A 17,998-nucleotide genomic window follows, 5' to 3' on the forward strand; every position below is an offset into this window, starting at 1 on the left:
CTACAGGCAACAACAAAAAAAAGGAGTTCCCATCGTGGCACAGTGGTTAACAAATCCAACTAGGAACCATGAGGTTGTGGGTTCGATCCCTGGCCTTGCTCAGTGGGTTAACGATCCGGTGTTGCCATGAGCTGTGGTGTAGGTTGCAGATGCGGCTCGGATCCCGCGTTGCTGTTACTCTGGCGTAGGCCGGCAGCTACAGCCCCGATTGGACCCCTAGCCTGGGAACCTCCATATGTCGCAGGCGCGGCCCAAGAAATGGCAAAAAGACGAAAAAAAAAAAAAAAAAAAGAATAGACTACAGGAAGCACTCAATAACTACTGACTAACTGGCCTCCCTGTTTTAAGTTCTTTCTCGCTTCAAAACACTATCATGTTGCCAGTGGAGTTAACTTTCAAAACAATAAAAGTAATATCCTATCATTACCAATAATTAAAATGGGTCGGTAGTGTCCTATTACATGCAGAACTAAGCTAAAATACCTTATTCAAGAATTCCTGTCATGGCACAGCAGAAACGAATCTGACTAGGGACCATGAGGTTTTGGGTTTGATCCCTGGCCTTGCTCAGTGGGTTAATGATCTGGCATTGCCCTGAGCTGTGGTGTAGGTCACAGATGCGGATCGGATCTGGCATTGCTGTGGCTCTGGCGTAGGCTGGTGGCTACAGCTCGATTAGACCCCTAGCCAGGACAAAAGACAAAAAAATAAAATAAAACGAAATGCCTTATTCAAGTAATCTGGCCCCCAATCTACCAGTTCATTCTCATTTCCTGCTATGTCCCTCACCTCATCACACATCAAGTACACTAACAACCATCTAATGCACCCTCTAAGGCACTCCTACAAGATTATTCTGTATCACTTTCTGCATCTGCAATTCCATGCTTCAGTGACTCAACTATACCCAGAGTAAGCTCAAACACTCTCACCTCTCCAGTGCCTCTCATATGCTTCTACGTGTTTCATATATCTTTAACATTATACTTATGGTATTATAATTATTTATTTACATTTATATTCCCATTTTTAAGACGAGTGGTCCGAGAATTTCTTTGGGTTTTGTGTCCAATCTAAACATACATCCTAACAATTGTTTATGACACATGCAAATTAATTTTAATAAATTGCATCATGCACAACTGTAAGTTATAAAACAGACAAAAATTGATTTGATAGATTAAGAATAAACAGAAGTTCTCCTATTTTCTCCCCAAATCCCAATAAACTTTTGTGGGAGTAGCCTTCTTCGGAGGTCAGTGCACTTAAGTAGGAATTCCCTGAAGGCAAGAAATTATGTCCTATTCATCTGTATATACTTAATACCAAGAACAATACTTGACATATTAAAAAATTATCAATGAAATTCTTGCTGGAGAAAATAATAAACTAAGGAACTGAAAAGTTTTAAACTATTATTTCAAAGATTTTTTTTGAATAATGACCTTTATTTTGGTGATCCAAAATAGAATGGTTAACCATCAATGAAAACTCCATAGTAAATTAAAGAATTAAATATATGATGCTTTCAATTATGAATATAACCTAATATCAGAAATGCGAAAAAAATGTGACTTTAAAATAAATGAAATATGGTAATAGGCACTAAACAAATGCTTACTGAATGAACGATTATAGACCTAGAGATAAAAAGTATAAAATAATCATTTTTTATAGCAAAATACAAATTTCCTAAACAAGACACAAAAGCAAAATTCTGAGATCTAGTGAGTCTGATTTCACTAAGATGAAAAACTCCTGCACAACAACAGATATTAATTTGGAAAACATATTGTTTGCTACATATACAACTAAGAAAGGATTAAAATCCAGGCAAGATAACTATTATAAAATTATTCAAACTTGTAATTAAATCACAAAAGAAAATTCAAACAAGTAAAAATAAACACAAAGGATGCTTAACTTCATTAATTAGCAGAGAAAAGTAAATTAAAACAATACAACTGGCAAAAAAAAATTTTTTTTTTTCTTTTTTAGGGCCGTACCTGCGGCATATGGAGGTTCCCAGGCTAAGTCTCTAATCGGAGCTATAGCTGCCGGCCTACACCACAGCCACAGCAACACCACATCTAAGCCACATCTGGGACCTACACCACAGCTCATGGCAATGCCAGATCTTTAACCCACTGAGTGAGGCCAGGGATTGAACCCTCAACCTCATGGTTCCTAGTCGGATTCGTTTCTGCTGTGCCACGATGGGAACTCCAATTGGTAACAATCTTAATGTCTGATAGTATCAACTGTGCATAAAGTGGCACAACTACTTCTGAGGGGAATTTAGCAACACGACAAAAAAGCTGAAGCTGCCAATTTAATCAGAATTTCCATGATTTAGAGATGAGGAACTGGATTTTAAATAAATACCTCCCCGGTGATCACACTCCCAAAATGAGAACTGTCCTAGAGAAACTTGGACATATATGCAAAACAAAAAGTAGATAAAGGAGTTCCCGTCGTGTGGCGCAGTGGTTAACGAATCCGACTAGGAACCATGAGGTTGCGGGTTCAGTCCCTGCCCTTGCTCAGTGGGTTAACGATCCGGCGTTGCCATGAGCTGTGGTGTAGGTTGCAGACGCAGCTCGGATCCTGTGTTGCTGTGGCTCTGGCGTAGGCCGGGGGCTACAGCTCCGATTTGACCCCTAGCCTGGGAACCTCCACATGCCGCGGAAGCGGCCCAAAGAAATAGAAAAAAAAAAAAAAAAAAAGAGTCTCTGCCAGATACTGAAAAAAATGGTATAAAGCTACTATCATTAAAACTCTGGTGTGTTAAAAAAAAAAAAGTAGATAAAAAATACTGTATTCCATACAATAGTAGTATAACAGCAAAATATGGAGACCCAAATGTTCACCAAATGGAAAAAAGATAAATTTTGTATATTTATACAATGTAGCATGCAACAGGAACTAAAGTGAGTAAACTAGATCTATATATATTAATACAAATAAATCTCAACAAAATAAGGTGGAGCAAACGCTGGATACCATAGTACAGTCCAATGACATTTATGTAACATTAGAAACCTTGCAAAAGAACACACTGCATACATTTTATAGATCTACACATAGGTAGTGAAGGTATTAAAAACACTCATGGAAAAAATAAACACCAAATTCAGGGCAGAAGCTGATTCTGGAGAAGAAGATCAAGAATGTTATGGCTCAGCGGAGACGAACCTGACTAGCATCCATAGGGATGTGGGTCTGATCCCTGGCCTCAATCAGTGGGTTAAGCATTTCGCATTGCTATGAGCTGTGATATAGGTCACAGACATGGCTCAGATCCTGCATTGCTGTGGCTGTGGTGTAGGCCGGCAGCTATAGCTCCAATTCAACCCCTAGCCTGGGAACCTCCTTGTGCCACAGGTATGGCCCTAAAAAAGACAAAAAAAAAAAAAAAAAAATGGAATGAGAGAGGTGTGCACAAGAAAATTCCACTAAATCTATAATGATTTATTTCTTACTAAAAAGAAAGTCTCTGTTTGGGAAGAACATCTTAGGAACTTGTTTGGAAATCAGCGATTTCAGAATTTGTTAAGTATTCTATCTACTGATCCTAGACTTGAGCCGCAACAGGCCCCCAACTAACCTAGCTGGTTTCAGACCGGACCCCCACAGCCTTGAATCACTTCTTTCCAATACCTTTATTGTCAGTCCTGAAGTCAGTGGCCTTTGTAAACTGGCAGACTCCTTGGTGTGCCTTACGTCTGAACTCAAGGGGGGATTCTGTCAGCAACCAAGGACCTCTGTTGAGTCCTGAGCTTTTCTTCTCCTTGTAGGGCTTGTCCCCATACTTGTGTACAGAGGTACAGTTATACCACCCCTTAAATTTTGTTAGTATGTCATGTGCTGTGTTTCATATTGCACCCTTAAAGCTCTCTCCATGTCTATTTCAAGAATCCAGCATTGTCAGTGAAATTTTCAGTGTTAGTAAAATAGTATTATACCCCCCAAAAAAAGAAAGTCATGTAAAAATGGCAGAACATTAAACTTCAACAAATCTGGAGATCAGTATATGAGTATTTCTTATATTATTCTCTATTTTTGTGCATACTGAAATTTTTCATAATTTTTTAAAGAATTAGAAAGCTGTTATCTAAGGCAAAGCCCCCAGGCTAAAAAGGGAATCTACTGAACAATATTAAAGCCGAGCTTGTTATCAGGAGGCAAAGGAGACAGTGCACCCCCATTCTCAAAGAAACAAGGCCACTTCTACCCTTTACGTCTTGTTATGGGCCAGTGAACACTGTTTCAAGATCTGTGATAAGAGTTAGACAATTCTGGAACTCATTACACTTATGAGGAATATAGGAGTCACAAACAGAATAAAATTAAAACTTGGTTTCTGACTTGAGTCTCTTAAATTTAAACCTGTTTGAAATACAAAAATTCAACAAAAAACACGGTATATTGATTGAAAATTTCCAGGAAAAAGTAATCTGGATTAATACAATCCTGAATTTTAATACTATAAGTTAAAATGTATACCCCTAGAGTTCCTGCTGTGCCTCGGCAGATTAAGAACCCAACATACAGTGTCTGAGAAGGTGAGGGTTTGACCCCTGGCCTTGCTCAATGGGTTAAGGATCCATGGTTGCCACAAGCTCCATTGGAGGCTGCAGATGTGGCTCAGATCTGGCATTGCCGTAGGGGTGACATAGGCTGGCAGTGACAGCTCTAATTTGACTCCTAGCCTGGGAACTTCCATATGCCACAGGTGTGCCCATAAAAAGAAATAAAATCATAGTAATAAAATAAAATATAACACCCCAAAGAGGTTTTTAAAAATTTTGTTACAGGAGTTCCCGTCGTGGTTAACGAATCCGACTAGGAACCATGAGGTTGCGGGTTCGGTCCCTGCCCTTGCTCAGTGGGTTGCCATGAGCTGTGGTGTAGGTTGCAGACGCTGCTCGGATCCTGCGTTGCTGTGGCTCTGGCGTAGGCCGGGGGCTACAGCTCCGACTGGACCCCTAGCCTGGGAAGCTCCATATGCCGCGGGAGCAGCCCAAGGAAATAGCAAAAAGACAATAAATAAATAAATAAATAAATAAAAATTTTGTTACAAATCTTCAAAATCTTGAAACTTAACACTTTTAATCCCAGAATTCTTAATTGCTTCCAGTATGTTTTGAATACTAAGTGGTTATGCAATTAGAATAACATGTCAAGAGGAATGATTATACCTTTTCATGGATATACACCACTGAAAAAACTTCTTGCATTTACAGAAGTCATCTTGTACTGCCTAAGTAATTTGGTCACTCATACTATAATTAAACATTAACAGGAAAAAAAAAACATTAACAGGCATCTAAAACTGTAGAAAATGGGTTGAGAATATTAATTCCTATTTCTTTTTATCTATTTACAACAGGCAATTTTATATTTTGTTTTAAAGTTTCCTACTTGTAGGAATAACATATTTGTGCCTCCATGTTACAGTCAACACTCATAGTTTCTGTTGACTTTTTTTTTTTAAGTTACAGACAACAATAAAATTTGGAGTTTTTTGGGGTTTTTTTGTTTTTGTTTTTTTTTTAGGGCTGCACCTGTAGCATATGGAAGTTCCCAGGCTAGGGGTCCAATTGGAGCTGTAGCTGCTGACCTACACCATAGCCACAGCAACACCAAAACCAAGCCACATCTGCAATCTATACCACAGCTCACAGCAACACCAGATCCTTAACCCACTGAGCAAGGCAAGGGATGGAACCCACGTCCTCATGGATACTAGTCAGATTTGCTACCACTGAGCCACAATGGGAACTCCTGGAGACTTTTTTTAATTGAGTACAGGATAACTAAAATGGAAAACTTTCTATTTTACAAAATGGAAAGTGTTATCACAGTTAAGCTTATAGGGGTTTTTTACACTCCAAGTTCCTAAAGAATCCAAAGGCAAAGAAATGTGCAAAGTATTAGGCAATAAAGAGAAAGAAAAGATATACAAGTATTTACAAGGTATCAAATGAGTAACTTCAAAGAGGCATCATTTTTCTTTCCTATTATATCTAAGGCAGTAACATTTTTTATTTGTTAAAAACCAATTACCTCAGTGACAATTTTTATTTTATAAATTACAAAAGGTACTTACATTGAATTTAATTATGTCATATATCAAATATCTAGGAACAGCCAGTCCATTTACTCTGTCAATAATCATTTCCTTGAAAAAGAAAAGAAAGTAAGCTTATTCATACTTTAATAGCAATTTCTTTAGTTTGATTAAAATATAACATTTACACAGAAAACACAAAATCATAAATATACAACTTGATGAAATTTCAAAATGAACACACTTATATGCAAATCAAATCAATAGACTATCAGCACCCCAAAAATCCTAATCACGAATTTATTCTATACTACAATAATGACATCACCTCATTATATTTTTTATATTAAAATTACTATGCTACATTTTATGTTTGAATTACAAACAACTATTAGGATGAAGAGACTATACATTTTAAATTCCAAATATCAGGGATATTTTTAAAAATTAATTTTGTTAAATCATTATTGCTTTAAATTTTGTTATATGCCACTTATTTTAATCATAAAGTCTACAGCCATAAATGATGCCCTTACTATATATGAAATCCCCATGTGACCATACAGTCTTTCTTGGTTTCATATCTCTCTACTATAACTAAAGGGAACAGGTAAGAGAATATATATTCCATATCACAGCTATTAAGTGAAAAGAACTTAACTCCTGCACTCTGACAGAAAAGAGATAAAGGACATTTAAGGGTAATTATAGGTATATACTGTAGTATTTTATAAAATTTTAACTCTTAATAATAGGGTTTAACCTAAAGTTATTTTTCTTTCCTCATTTTTCCCCTAGGAAACTAAGCAGAGCTTTTGTTAGCTAATTTCATGACAGAATATCCACATACAACCATCTAAAATTACAAAGAACACAAGGATTAAGGATAAAGATATTTTATAGTTTTAAGAAATTAATACCAATTGATTTCTTTCTCAAATCTGTTAAGCTACAGACATTTATTTATGGTTACCATCTTGAACCCAACACTTGGCCCAAATCATTTTCATTATTTTAAACTGTTAATGGAAGTATTTTATTTAAGTACTTGTATCTGAGAATTTTATGAGCCAACAAGGTGGTACCAAAAACAGGTTTCAATTAACTATTAAATGTGTAGCTGGAAATTAAGTGGACTTCCAGGTTCAGAGAGCAGACATCATAGAATTTCCCTCCTAAATTACCTGCTAAAATGAGTAAATGCATATCTTCTTTGAACATTGAACATAACAAAAAAAAAATTTATAGAAAAAGTTCCTGTTGTGACTCAGTGGATTAATAACCCAATGTTGTCTCTGTGAGGATGTGGGTTCAATCACTGGCCTCGCTTAGTGTGTGAAGGATCTGGCATTGCAGCAAGCTGTGGAGTAGGTTGCAGCTGCAGCTCCGATTCAACCCCTAGCCCAGGAGCTTCTACATGCTACAGATGTAGCCATGAAGAAGAGAAAAAAAAAAAAAAAAAAAAAAAGCTATTTTCAACCAAACAAAACAAGTAAAAAGGAATAAATAAACCAGTAAGCTTTAAAAACTCACAGCCATGGAAACTACCTACCAAGATTCTGGTAAAACAAAAAGGCATAGCAAAGCTTGGCTCTAAGTGCACTATACTCCCAAAAGCCCTACTTGTGAAATGACAAATTTTTGGTAATTGTCACTATTACACTCAAATATAGAGAAGCAAACTCGGTAGTTATTCTTTTCTTCTTTTTTCCCCCTCTTCTGACTGAAGAGTAATTAAAATAGCAGAACACTCTTCTGCTTGAAATAAAGGCTACAGGACTCCATGCTGAATTGAAGAAATAATCTGAGCATTACTGGAATAAAATATGGCTCCCAAGAAGCTGAAGAAAACATCCACTCAGTTTTGAAAGACAGAACCCAGAGATTCAAGCAAAGACCCAGCACCTAGGCTGTGTTCTTCTCAATGACCTCCTCACCACAATGTCCTCCTTCCCCACAGCTGCCACTACTGCACGAGGTGACAGAAAAGTAGGTAAACACAAAATACCTAAGCCTAAAACCTAGCTAAGAAAACTGGACTGCACTGTTGATGGGATTGTAAAATGGAGCAACCACCAGGAGAGAAGTATAATAGTTCTTTCAAAAAATTAAAAATAGAACTACAATAGGATCCAGCAAACCCCACTTCTGAGTATATATATCCAAAAAAATTAAAGGCTGTGTCTTGAAGAGTTATATGTAGACTCGTGTTTATAGCATCATTATTCCAACAGTTAAAAAGGTAGAAGCAACGCAAATGTCCATCAACAGATGAATGCATAAATAAATGTGGCATATACGTACATGGAATATATTCAGCCTTGAAAAGGAAGGAAATCTATCACACACTTCAACATGGATAAACCCTGAAGACATAATGCTAAGTGAACTAACCCAGTGACAAAAAGACAAGTACTACATGTGATTCCAATTACATGAGGTGCCTAAAGCAGTTAAATTCATAGGAAGTAGAATGGTGGCTGATATAGGCAGGGGTAACGGAAAGCTATTTAACTGATATAGAGTATAAGTTTTACAGGATAAAAAAGTTCTGGAGATGTGCCACATAACAGTGTGCATACAATTAACACTGCTGGAGTGTAGCCTTAAAAATGGTTAAGACAGTAAATTTTATGTTACATAGTTTTACCACACTTATAAATAAAAATTAAAGACAAATAAAATCTAGTTTAGAAGGGAAAACAGATTTTCTCTTCTGACCAAACTGGAAAAACAGACCCTAGATTTACCTTCCTTCCCGAAACAACCAAAGATATGGACAAAATATATGAAGAAATGATCTTCAAGGCACTGGACATCCAGCAACAAAGGACAGGAACCCCTAGGAGACAGTAAATAAACTATTTGAGCCCTACAAGTGTCCCAGCTTATTGATCAAGGAGATTTTTCCAAGCTTCAATCAAGGCAGGGGGATCCCAGTAGAGCCTAGCAGTCTCCCTGAGTTGAGAAAATAGGACAGACTGTCTAGGGAGACCAATGAGGCTAGAGTCCACCAATAGACCCCCATGAATATTCTACAGAGTACGCATGTGAAGAAACTACTCAAGGCCTATAACACAAACACCCAAAAATCTCACAGAGAATCACACCTGGCATTCACCAAGGTTGGGAATAATGCCTGTTACCACCAGCCAGATTAGAAAAATCTCAAAACTCATAGGACATTTGAGTACTCAGAAAGCTCTTGTCTCAGTAGTGGAGAATAATTATTCCTAGACTAAAGACTGCTCTGGTCCACGTAGTAAAGCTTAAAAACTAGACTCAAAAGCTACAAACTAATTCCAAGTAAATTAACTGCATCTCAAAACAAAGCTAAAAAATATTCATAGGAATACACAAACACCAAGCCCCAAACAAGGGAAAATTCAAAATGTCTGACATCCAATCAATTCAAAATGTCTGACATCCAATCAAAAATTACCCAGTATGCAAAGAGACAAAAATATACAACTCATAAAAAGAAGAAAAATCAATCAAAATAGGCCTAAAATTATGAGAGATATTAGAGTTAGCAGGGAAGAATATTAAGACAGCTTTATAACAGTATTCCATATATTCGAAAAGGTAAGCAGAAACATAGAAGATATAAAAAGGACTCATATTGAACTTCCAGAGGTGAAAACTATGTCTGAGGTGAAAAAATATCATAGTTGGGATGAACAGCAATTTAGACACTGCAAGAAAAAATTAGTGAACTTGAAGACAAATCAATAGGAACTATCCAAAATGAAAGAAAGAAAAGTTTGGGTTTTTTTTTAATGACAAGAACATTAGTTATTAAATCTTCAACAGAGAGAAGGGTAAAAATGCATAACAATGTTCTACTTTTGGTGAAAATTGTAAACCCACAGCTAAAAGATGCTCAAAAAAACTCCTAGGAAGTCTGCAGAGGAGTTCCCATGTGGCTCAGAGGGTTAAAGATCTGATATTGTTACTGTGGTGGTGTCGGTCCAACCCCTGGCCTAAGAACTTTCACATGCCACAGGTGCAGCCAAAATAAATAAATAAATAAATAAACAAATGCAAGAAAGAAAGAAGGAAAAGAAAAAGAAAAAGGAAGGAAGACACCCTGAAGAAAACTACACCAAAGCACATCAACTTTATATTCCTCAAGAGCTTGTTAGAAGTTGCTCCACTGTCTTCTGGTACCAAATACTGCTGTGAGAATCTGAAACTTGAGTCCTTCATTATGGACCCTATCCAAAAAAAAAAAAAATCCTGCATGTTTTGACTTTCCTATCCTCTGGACTTTTCTATATTCCATTCTCTTTAGTTGAAGTCCCCAGGCATCCCACCTTCTGCCTACCCATTTAGTATTTCCTGAGCCCCAACTATACTCTATCATCTAAATGCTGGAGAAGTTAAACACACAGTCCCTACCTTCAAGGGACTTAGAGTTGCAGGAAGAGAGGAAAATATAAAAATAGGCTGGTCTAAGGAAGAGTTTTAGTTTTAATGATAAATGGCCATGTAGATAGAATAACCTTGGCAGCTTATTGTCTAAAACAGGATACTTTTAAGAGTGAAAGAGACTGTTACTAATAACTATACTAAGACAACAAGTGTACACTTACACTATTCCAGCCAAATAAGGACATACAGTATAAATCTAAGGAGAAGGACCAGTCACTTCTACTTGAAGAATAAGAGAAAGGTTTGATAATAAGACGAGTGACCCATTAGCTGAATCCTAAAAGATGTGGATATTTTCCAGCAGGACAGTGGATGGGCCAAATGGTATTTAAAGAGCATTTAAAAAAAAAAAAAAAAAAAAAAAAACTGGTAAACTATCCAAAGCTCAGTATAGATGGGACTTATGGTTCATGGGCTCATAGGGAAAGATGATGCTAAAGATTTAGGCATGGACCAGATACATGGAATACTGAGTTGTACTTTAGCTTTCATGCTTTGGGCAGTGGAGAACCACTAAAGGGCTTTAATGAGAAGTAATGAAGTATCCTCTGGAAAACCCGTGGGCCTTCATCTCAAAGGAAACCCATTCCTTGAAATCCTTTCAGATAAAGTCTACTTAGTTCTAATCATAGTCCATCCAGGTGATGAAAAAGTCTGGAATTAGATAGCAGCAATGGATGCACTATCCTGTGAAAACCAAAAACACTGAATTACACACCTTAAAACAGTGAATTATATTTCACTTTTTTAAAATAAAATTAAATTTAAAAAAGAAAAAATTCCTAAAATCAGTTCTACAGATTGAAGGGAGATGAGAGAACCTCAGCTATACAGCTTATAGTAAATGTCAGCTATATACGTGTTGATTATACATGTTCTATAAATATAAGCACAACAAAATGACTATAAGGAGATACATCAAAATGTTAAAATGTAATCTCTTCTTGATAGTTTTTTTCTATAACATGCATACTTTCTAAATTATAACAAGTATGCATATTTATTTACAAAAAATTAAGACAAAAAGACTTGCCATTTTTCCAAGACTTTCATTATTAACTTTAATGATTACTTACTATATCCTCAAGCAATATACTGAGCCTCAGTATAAAACTGAATTTCACTAATTTGTTTCAAGTGAATTAATGCCATATTTCTAAACTCCGATTTTCCACATTCTGTGGGTCAAAGAACATAAGTGAGAGAGCAAAACAAAAGCTTCAACAGTCACGTCTTGCAGCCAGACAATTAGACGGTTTGAGTTATTCCTGGATTTGGAATTTTACAAAAAACAATTTGCAAATGAAAATGTAGAACAGGAAACTACAGAGGACCGTTTTAATTAACTAAGTGGAAAAACAGTTATGGCAACTATAATTCTGGTCCAAGTAAACTGACATTATGAATCATATTGCATTTTAAAACCTTCTAAGAGTCTATTACGTTGCTCTCAGTTACCCAAGTTTGGGGGTGAAAATAAATAGTATTGCTAAGTTAAACCTGCAGATGGTTAAACTTCTAATTTTTAAACACTATTTCCTATCTAGAATGCCCTCAGCCCATGCCCAACAAAAATCTCTTTCTATAGAAATCTTGCCATATCGAATGCCAACTCCTCTATAAAATATCTTTAGTTCCACACTAGATGAAATTTACTTCTCCTCCATACCACCAAAGGACTTGTTTTAAATGTCAATCTTCAAGTTGCTGTTTTATTCATTACCTATCATTCTCCACTCCTACCTACCGATGTGACATGTCTCCAAGGTGAGGCCTTCCCCTCAACCTTCTAAGCAACGCCCACACTCTTGGCATAGCACGTGACAGGAATGATAAACCACACTAAACTGCCAAACGCCATAACTTAGAGGAGTTTTTTCCTTCCTTTTATTTTATTAATTACAATGCTACAAAAAAAAAAAACAAAACACTGTATTTTAAATAAAATGAAGGTAACAAAAAGCAAAATAAATATTCTTGCCGTTTCTGTGAGCTATCTACCAGGGCTGCTGTAGTGGTCATGCAGCTTATGTAGAGCGCAATTCCTGGGGTGCCAGTCACATCACCTATGGTGAGAAGGGCACACCCTGAAAATGTGCAGTGAACAATGCTTCCAGCCTAGTGAGGTGGCTCTATCAACCACAAGGAGGTATGTGCGCACACATGCCACAGGCACGTGTACAGACGCACACACAGATATGTTAAAAAGTTTACGGTATTATGTCAGAATGATATTTTACTACACACTGTCAGAGGAATGGAAATTTACTAGTAACCCTACAGAGCACGCAGTGCAGATAACTGTTTGTGACTCTCTAGTCACTCATTGCTCAATCTACATCTGCCACTCAGTCTCAACTAACTATACTAGCTTCTTTCCTTCCTTCTGATCTTTAGTACGCAGCTCACTGCCATCCCTTCTACCTGGACTCCTGGTCCTTCACTAGGACCCATCTAAAATTTTCCTTAACCTCATTTCCACTGCTCTTCTCCACTCTACCTCAAAGTCTCACTCTTTCTAGGTCACTTCCTGAGCAGCCTCATCAACCAAAATTATACCTCAGAAGTGCCTAGTTCAAATATCCCATTCTTCAATCACAGTCTTCCATCTTCTGGCTTGCACACTCCAAAATGTAACAGGTCAATTTTCTAAAATGCATGTGAGGAGTTCTCATCGTGGCTCAGTGGTAATGAACCCTACTAGTAACCATGAGGTTATGGGTTCAATCCCTGGCCTCACTCAGTGGGTTAAGGATCTGGGGTTGCCATGAGCTGTGGTGTATGTTGCAGAAGCGGCCCGGATCCTGCATTGCTGTGTGCTGTGGCTATGCTACAGCTCCGATTCAACCCCTAGCCTGGGAACCTCCATATGCCACAGGTGCAGCCCTAAAAAGACAAAAAGTCAAAAATAAAATAAAATAAAATAAAAATAAAAAGCACTGGAGATGGGGTCAACAAGCATTCAGGTCATTTGGAAAGTAGTACTCCCTCTGTTAAACAAATAAATACATATTTTATGCATGTGGTTCTCATTAGGGTAATTCTATCATTGAGAGTTTAAGTTAACAGTCACAAGCTACTCCCTAGTATCCCACTCTCTGCTGGTATAAATCTGAAATAGAGAAGCAAATTTGATTTGATTAAGACAGGAAGTATTCTCATGCAAATTCCACAGAATATTGGCCAGATATAATTCAATCAACCTCATGAAAAAGGCTCAATAGTGAAAAAGTGAAGAAATATCTAAGTACAAGAATAGCATCCCTGTAGAAAAGAGACTTAAAGTTGTGGGAAGTTACAAAAAGATTTAGAGTCCCTTTTGCCGCCAAAGAAAAATAGTGAAGGTACAGCAGAGAGATAAATCACACAGCCAAACATAGTAAACAGAAAGGTAAATGGTCTGGAGACAAGAGATCACTCTGCAGAGAAAAACATAAGCTTCTTGTACAGATTTGCACATTAAAGCATAACATACTGAGTTCCCTGGTGGCGTGGCAGGTTAAGGATCCAGCGTTGTCACTGGCTTAGATCACTGCTCTGGTGCAGAATCAATCCCTGACCCAGAACTTCCGCATGCCACAGGTGCAGCCAAAAGAGAAAAAAAAAAGTATAACATACTAATTCAGCACAACTTCTCAATCAAATAGCCGTGTTCACCCAAAAGCTAAAGAAAAGAGAGCAAAATCTAAGTGGCAAACTTCAGAATAGCCAGGAGATTGGGTGTCCCTGGACTATTAGGCATTAAGTTGCATGCTAAAGTTACAGCATTTCAGTCAACCTCAAACTACTAGTAGAAGACCAACATATTAATGTAACGGGAAAGTGAATCAACTAAGTGCTGTTATTAGTCTAACTTCACTACAGATGAGGAAACTTTATGTAAGTTACTTAAGGGGCCTCATGTAATAACTAATGGAGCCATTAAGGCACCATTAGTTAGAGTTAGGGCTCTTAACCACCATGCTGTTACGGTCCCTTAAAATTTAAGTCTTTTAAAATTATATTTTAAATTTTCAAAACCCAGTGTTTCAGACAGTGTACAGATCCTTTACATATGGTTCGCAGAACTGTACATGTGTTCCAACTTCCTGGAAAGAAGGGTGGCAATTATACACAACAATGTTTAAAACAGACATGCCCTCAAATCCAGCACAGTGAACACGGTACAATACAGCCTGTTACTGCCCCTTCCAAGGGATGACTACTCCTCTTGTACTTCCAGTGGTGCCCCTAACAATGAGTTCTTGGCCTCCACTGTCATTCCTCCATGGGTATATCATTCAGGCAAGGCCCTTTAGAATCCTTCCTGGTGTTGATATATGGATATTGGAAGAAAAAGTTCACTTTCTACTTGGGTTGTAATGCAACTTGCCTCTCACATGCAAAGAGCCTTCATGCAGAATGAGAACAGAAAAAGAAAGAAAGAGACAATGCCTAGCCAATTATAACGTGAGCCCCCAGATTCAACCTGAAGAAAGCCAAGCTGAAACCTAATTATTCGTGCCAATTAGTTCTTCCTTCTTCAGTTACTTTAAGTTGGACTTCAGTTACTTGTAAGCAAAAGATCTTTAAACACACATTACAATCTCACTTCTAAGAATATCAATTATAAAACTGCATAATTGTGAAAGGAAAAAGGTATAAGGATATGCATTCAAGTGTGTCTTAAAATAGGGGAAAAAAAAACTACCAAAAAATCCCATGTCCACCAAAACAGGATTGGCCAAGTTAATTATAGAATTGTTTGTCAAACTTGCCTGATTAAAATCACTTGGGCACTTATTAAAAATACAGCTATCTTTGCCACTGGATGAGTCTAATTCATTCATTCAAGGATAGGTTTTTGGGATGGACTGATATTTTTAACAAGCAACCCCCTATAATTTTCATAATCAAGATAGTTTAGAAACCCCAAATTACAGAGTTTACATATAGAGTGGTCTATTACCCAGCCTTTTATATGAGAAAGGTCCAAAACACACTGCTAAGTGAAAAAAAGACAAGTTACAAAATACATGTAACATTTAGCTCTTCTCATGTAAAATTATATATAACTTGCCATGCTTGTACATATTTGACCAAAGCACTCATTTTCAAAGGGCGGGGTACCTGTATTCAGAATCTTACTGGGACTGGAAGGGGTCCCAACTCCCCAAAAGATTCTGATACACATCTGTTTAAGAATCTATACTCTAAGTTGCTATTACTAACAAGACTGTGAATCACTCGGGAGCAGATGTAAGAATGAACATTCTGGCACAGAGGAAAGTCTGGAATAAGGTTCATCGAAATGGTAACAGAAGTTACTCCAATAGTAGGGTTCAGGTGATTTTTAACAACATTTTATAATGTTCTGTATTATTTTAATTTTTACTTACAACAAACCAATACTTTTAGAATTGGGGAGAAGAAAGCTGTTTGCATGGGAGAGAATAAGGAGTTCCCTGGTGGCTCAGTGGGTTAAGAATCCGGTGTTGTCACTGCTGTGGCTCAGGTTCAATCCCTGGACCCAGAACTTCCATGTGCCATAGGCGTGGCCAAAAAAAAAACCCAAAAAACAAAAAACCAAGCACAGGAGAGAGAGTTAAAGTATTTTTTTATCGAGTGATTTTATGATTATTAAATACAGATTTTTCTGAGTGGGAAAATTCTTACCAACTTTCAAAATTCAAATGTAAAAGTACAGGGATTGCTTTCAAAGGCACGACACTCTTTGAACAAGAACTATTAGACGATATAGCTATAGAGCCAAGGGAAGATGTGGTATGTTATATCACACAATTAAAATTCAACTGATAAGCAGAACAATAAAATAAAATGAGTCTTTTTCAATGAGATTTTTTTCAATCACAAAAAAAATAAAATAATTTTGCTCCCTTACTCTGTATCTAAAACAATGATCATGTGACAGACAGTAATTACAGGTAAGAGATAAATGGAATTTAATATCCTAATAAAAACTAGATTCAATTTTTTAACTGTCAATTATACATCAAAAAAAACTTTCAAAATTTGGATTCGATTCCAAATTTCCTATTTAATCAATAAAAATATACATTTACTTGCATAAGAAAGAAAAACAGCAATGTTTAATTTTGTTTAAAAGTTAAAATATGACTTACCCCATCTAAAAGAGTGTTTGATAAATGTATACGGAGATCTTTACGAAATGGAAATTCCAAATTTGAAACATGAAACACTGAATTATCCCTATCAATCATAAAAACTTCATTTGTGCCATCAATCAACATCATATACCTGTAAATGAAACATTAAAAAAGTAATATTAACAGTAATATTCAGGAATAGAGTTGTAAAAACAATAAGGTCCTACTATAAGGCACAGCACAGAGAACTATATTCTATATCTTGTGATAAACCATAATGGAAAAGAATACGAAAAATAATTTATATATATATAAACGAGTCACTCTGCTGCAATTTAGTTCCCAAAATCCTCCTCTACATGCTTTCCAAAAGCACAAATTCCTAAGAGACAGGGAGAATCTAGGCTTCTTGAAGAGGTCAACCTTGCCCTGGGTGGAGTTTCAAAGACAATTTAAATCAACCTAAGAATAGATCAAATAAAAAAGCATTGTGAAACCTTCTGCAAAAATGGAATTGAAGACACAATCCATCATGTTGTTTAAGGACCTAGGCCAGCATTTTGCAAAGCTTATTATTTACTTTTAGTATTTCATGACAAAATAAATTAGGGAAACAATCTATCTTCCTCTTAGAAAGTTAAGATACATATCAGGAACATTTAGGGTTACAAGAAAACATGTTAAGGAGTTACTCAGTTTTCCTGGGTCTCTCCATGTATTCTGGAGATATACATGTTATTAAACTTTGTTTTTCTCCAATTAAAAAAAAAAAAAAACACTAAGTCTGTTTATTTTATTTAGCCCACTATTTCCTAAACTTAAACCTGTTATCTGTTAATATTGGGACAGAATCAGTGTTCTAAATTAACAATCTGAGAAAAGCTGGCTTATGCTTAGAATTCAGAAAAAAGAAAGTTTCCCTTTTCTGATCATATGATGATGATAGAAATTATATTTCCCTTTTTACTGGCTGCCCAGAAACTCAGAATTAAATTGTTCAAATAGAATAAGTATTAAATCCCAGGGGGCTGGTACATTTGCTTTTTCTCTCATAATTACTCTCTTTTCATTTTTTTTAATTTTTTTTTTATTTTTTGCCTTTTCTAGGGCCGCACCCGCAGCATATGGAGGTTCCCAGGCTAGGGGTCTAATCAGAGCTACAGCTGCTAGCCTATGCCAGAGCCACAGCAACGCGCGATCCGAGCCGCGTATGCAACCTACACCACAGCTCACGGCAACGCCAGATCCTTAACCCACTGAGCAAGGCCAGGGATCGAACCCAACCTCATGGTTCCTAGTCGGATTCGTTAACCACTGCGCCACAACAGGAACTCCTCTTTTCATTTTTAACACATTTATTTGACACACACGTATGTATACGTAT

The 17,998-nt window shown here is 36.7% G+C and overlaps 1 protein-coding gene across 2 annotated transcripts in view; it reads right to left on the reverse strand.

Moving 5' to 3' along the window:
• Positions 1-17,998, reverse strand: part of RNGTT (RNA guanylyltransferase and 5'-phosphatase) — a 209,122-nt gene that overhangs the window by 128,454 nt on the left and 62,670 nt on the right. For both annotated transcript variants that reach the window (XM_021089928.1, XM_021089934.1), the window contains exons 9-10: positions 16,630-16,765; positions 6,113-6,184 (exon numbers count right to left, since the gene is read on the reverse strand). In XM_021089928.1, coding sequence (XP_020945587.1) covers positions 6,113-6,184; positions 16,630-16,765 — 208 coding nt within the window. The remainder of the gene's footprint in view (positions 1-6,112; positions 6,185-16,629; positions 16,766-17,998) is intronic.

The sequence above is a fragment of the Sus scrofa genome, chromosome 1 (assembly GCF_000003025.6).
Source record: "Sus scrofa isolate TJ Tabasco breed Duroc chromosome 1, Sscrofa11.1, whole genome shotgun sequence".
Taxonomy (NCBI): domain Eukaryota; kingdom Metazoa; phylum Chordata; class Mammalia; order Artiodactyla; family Suidae; genus Sus; species Sus scrofa.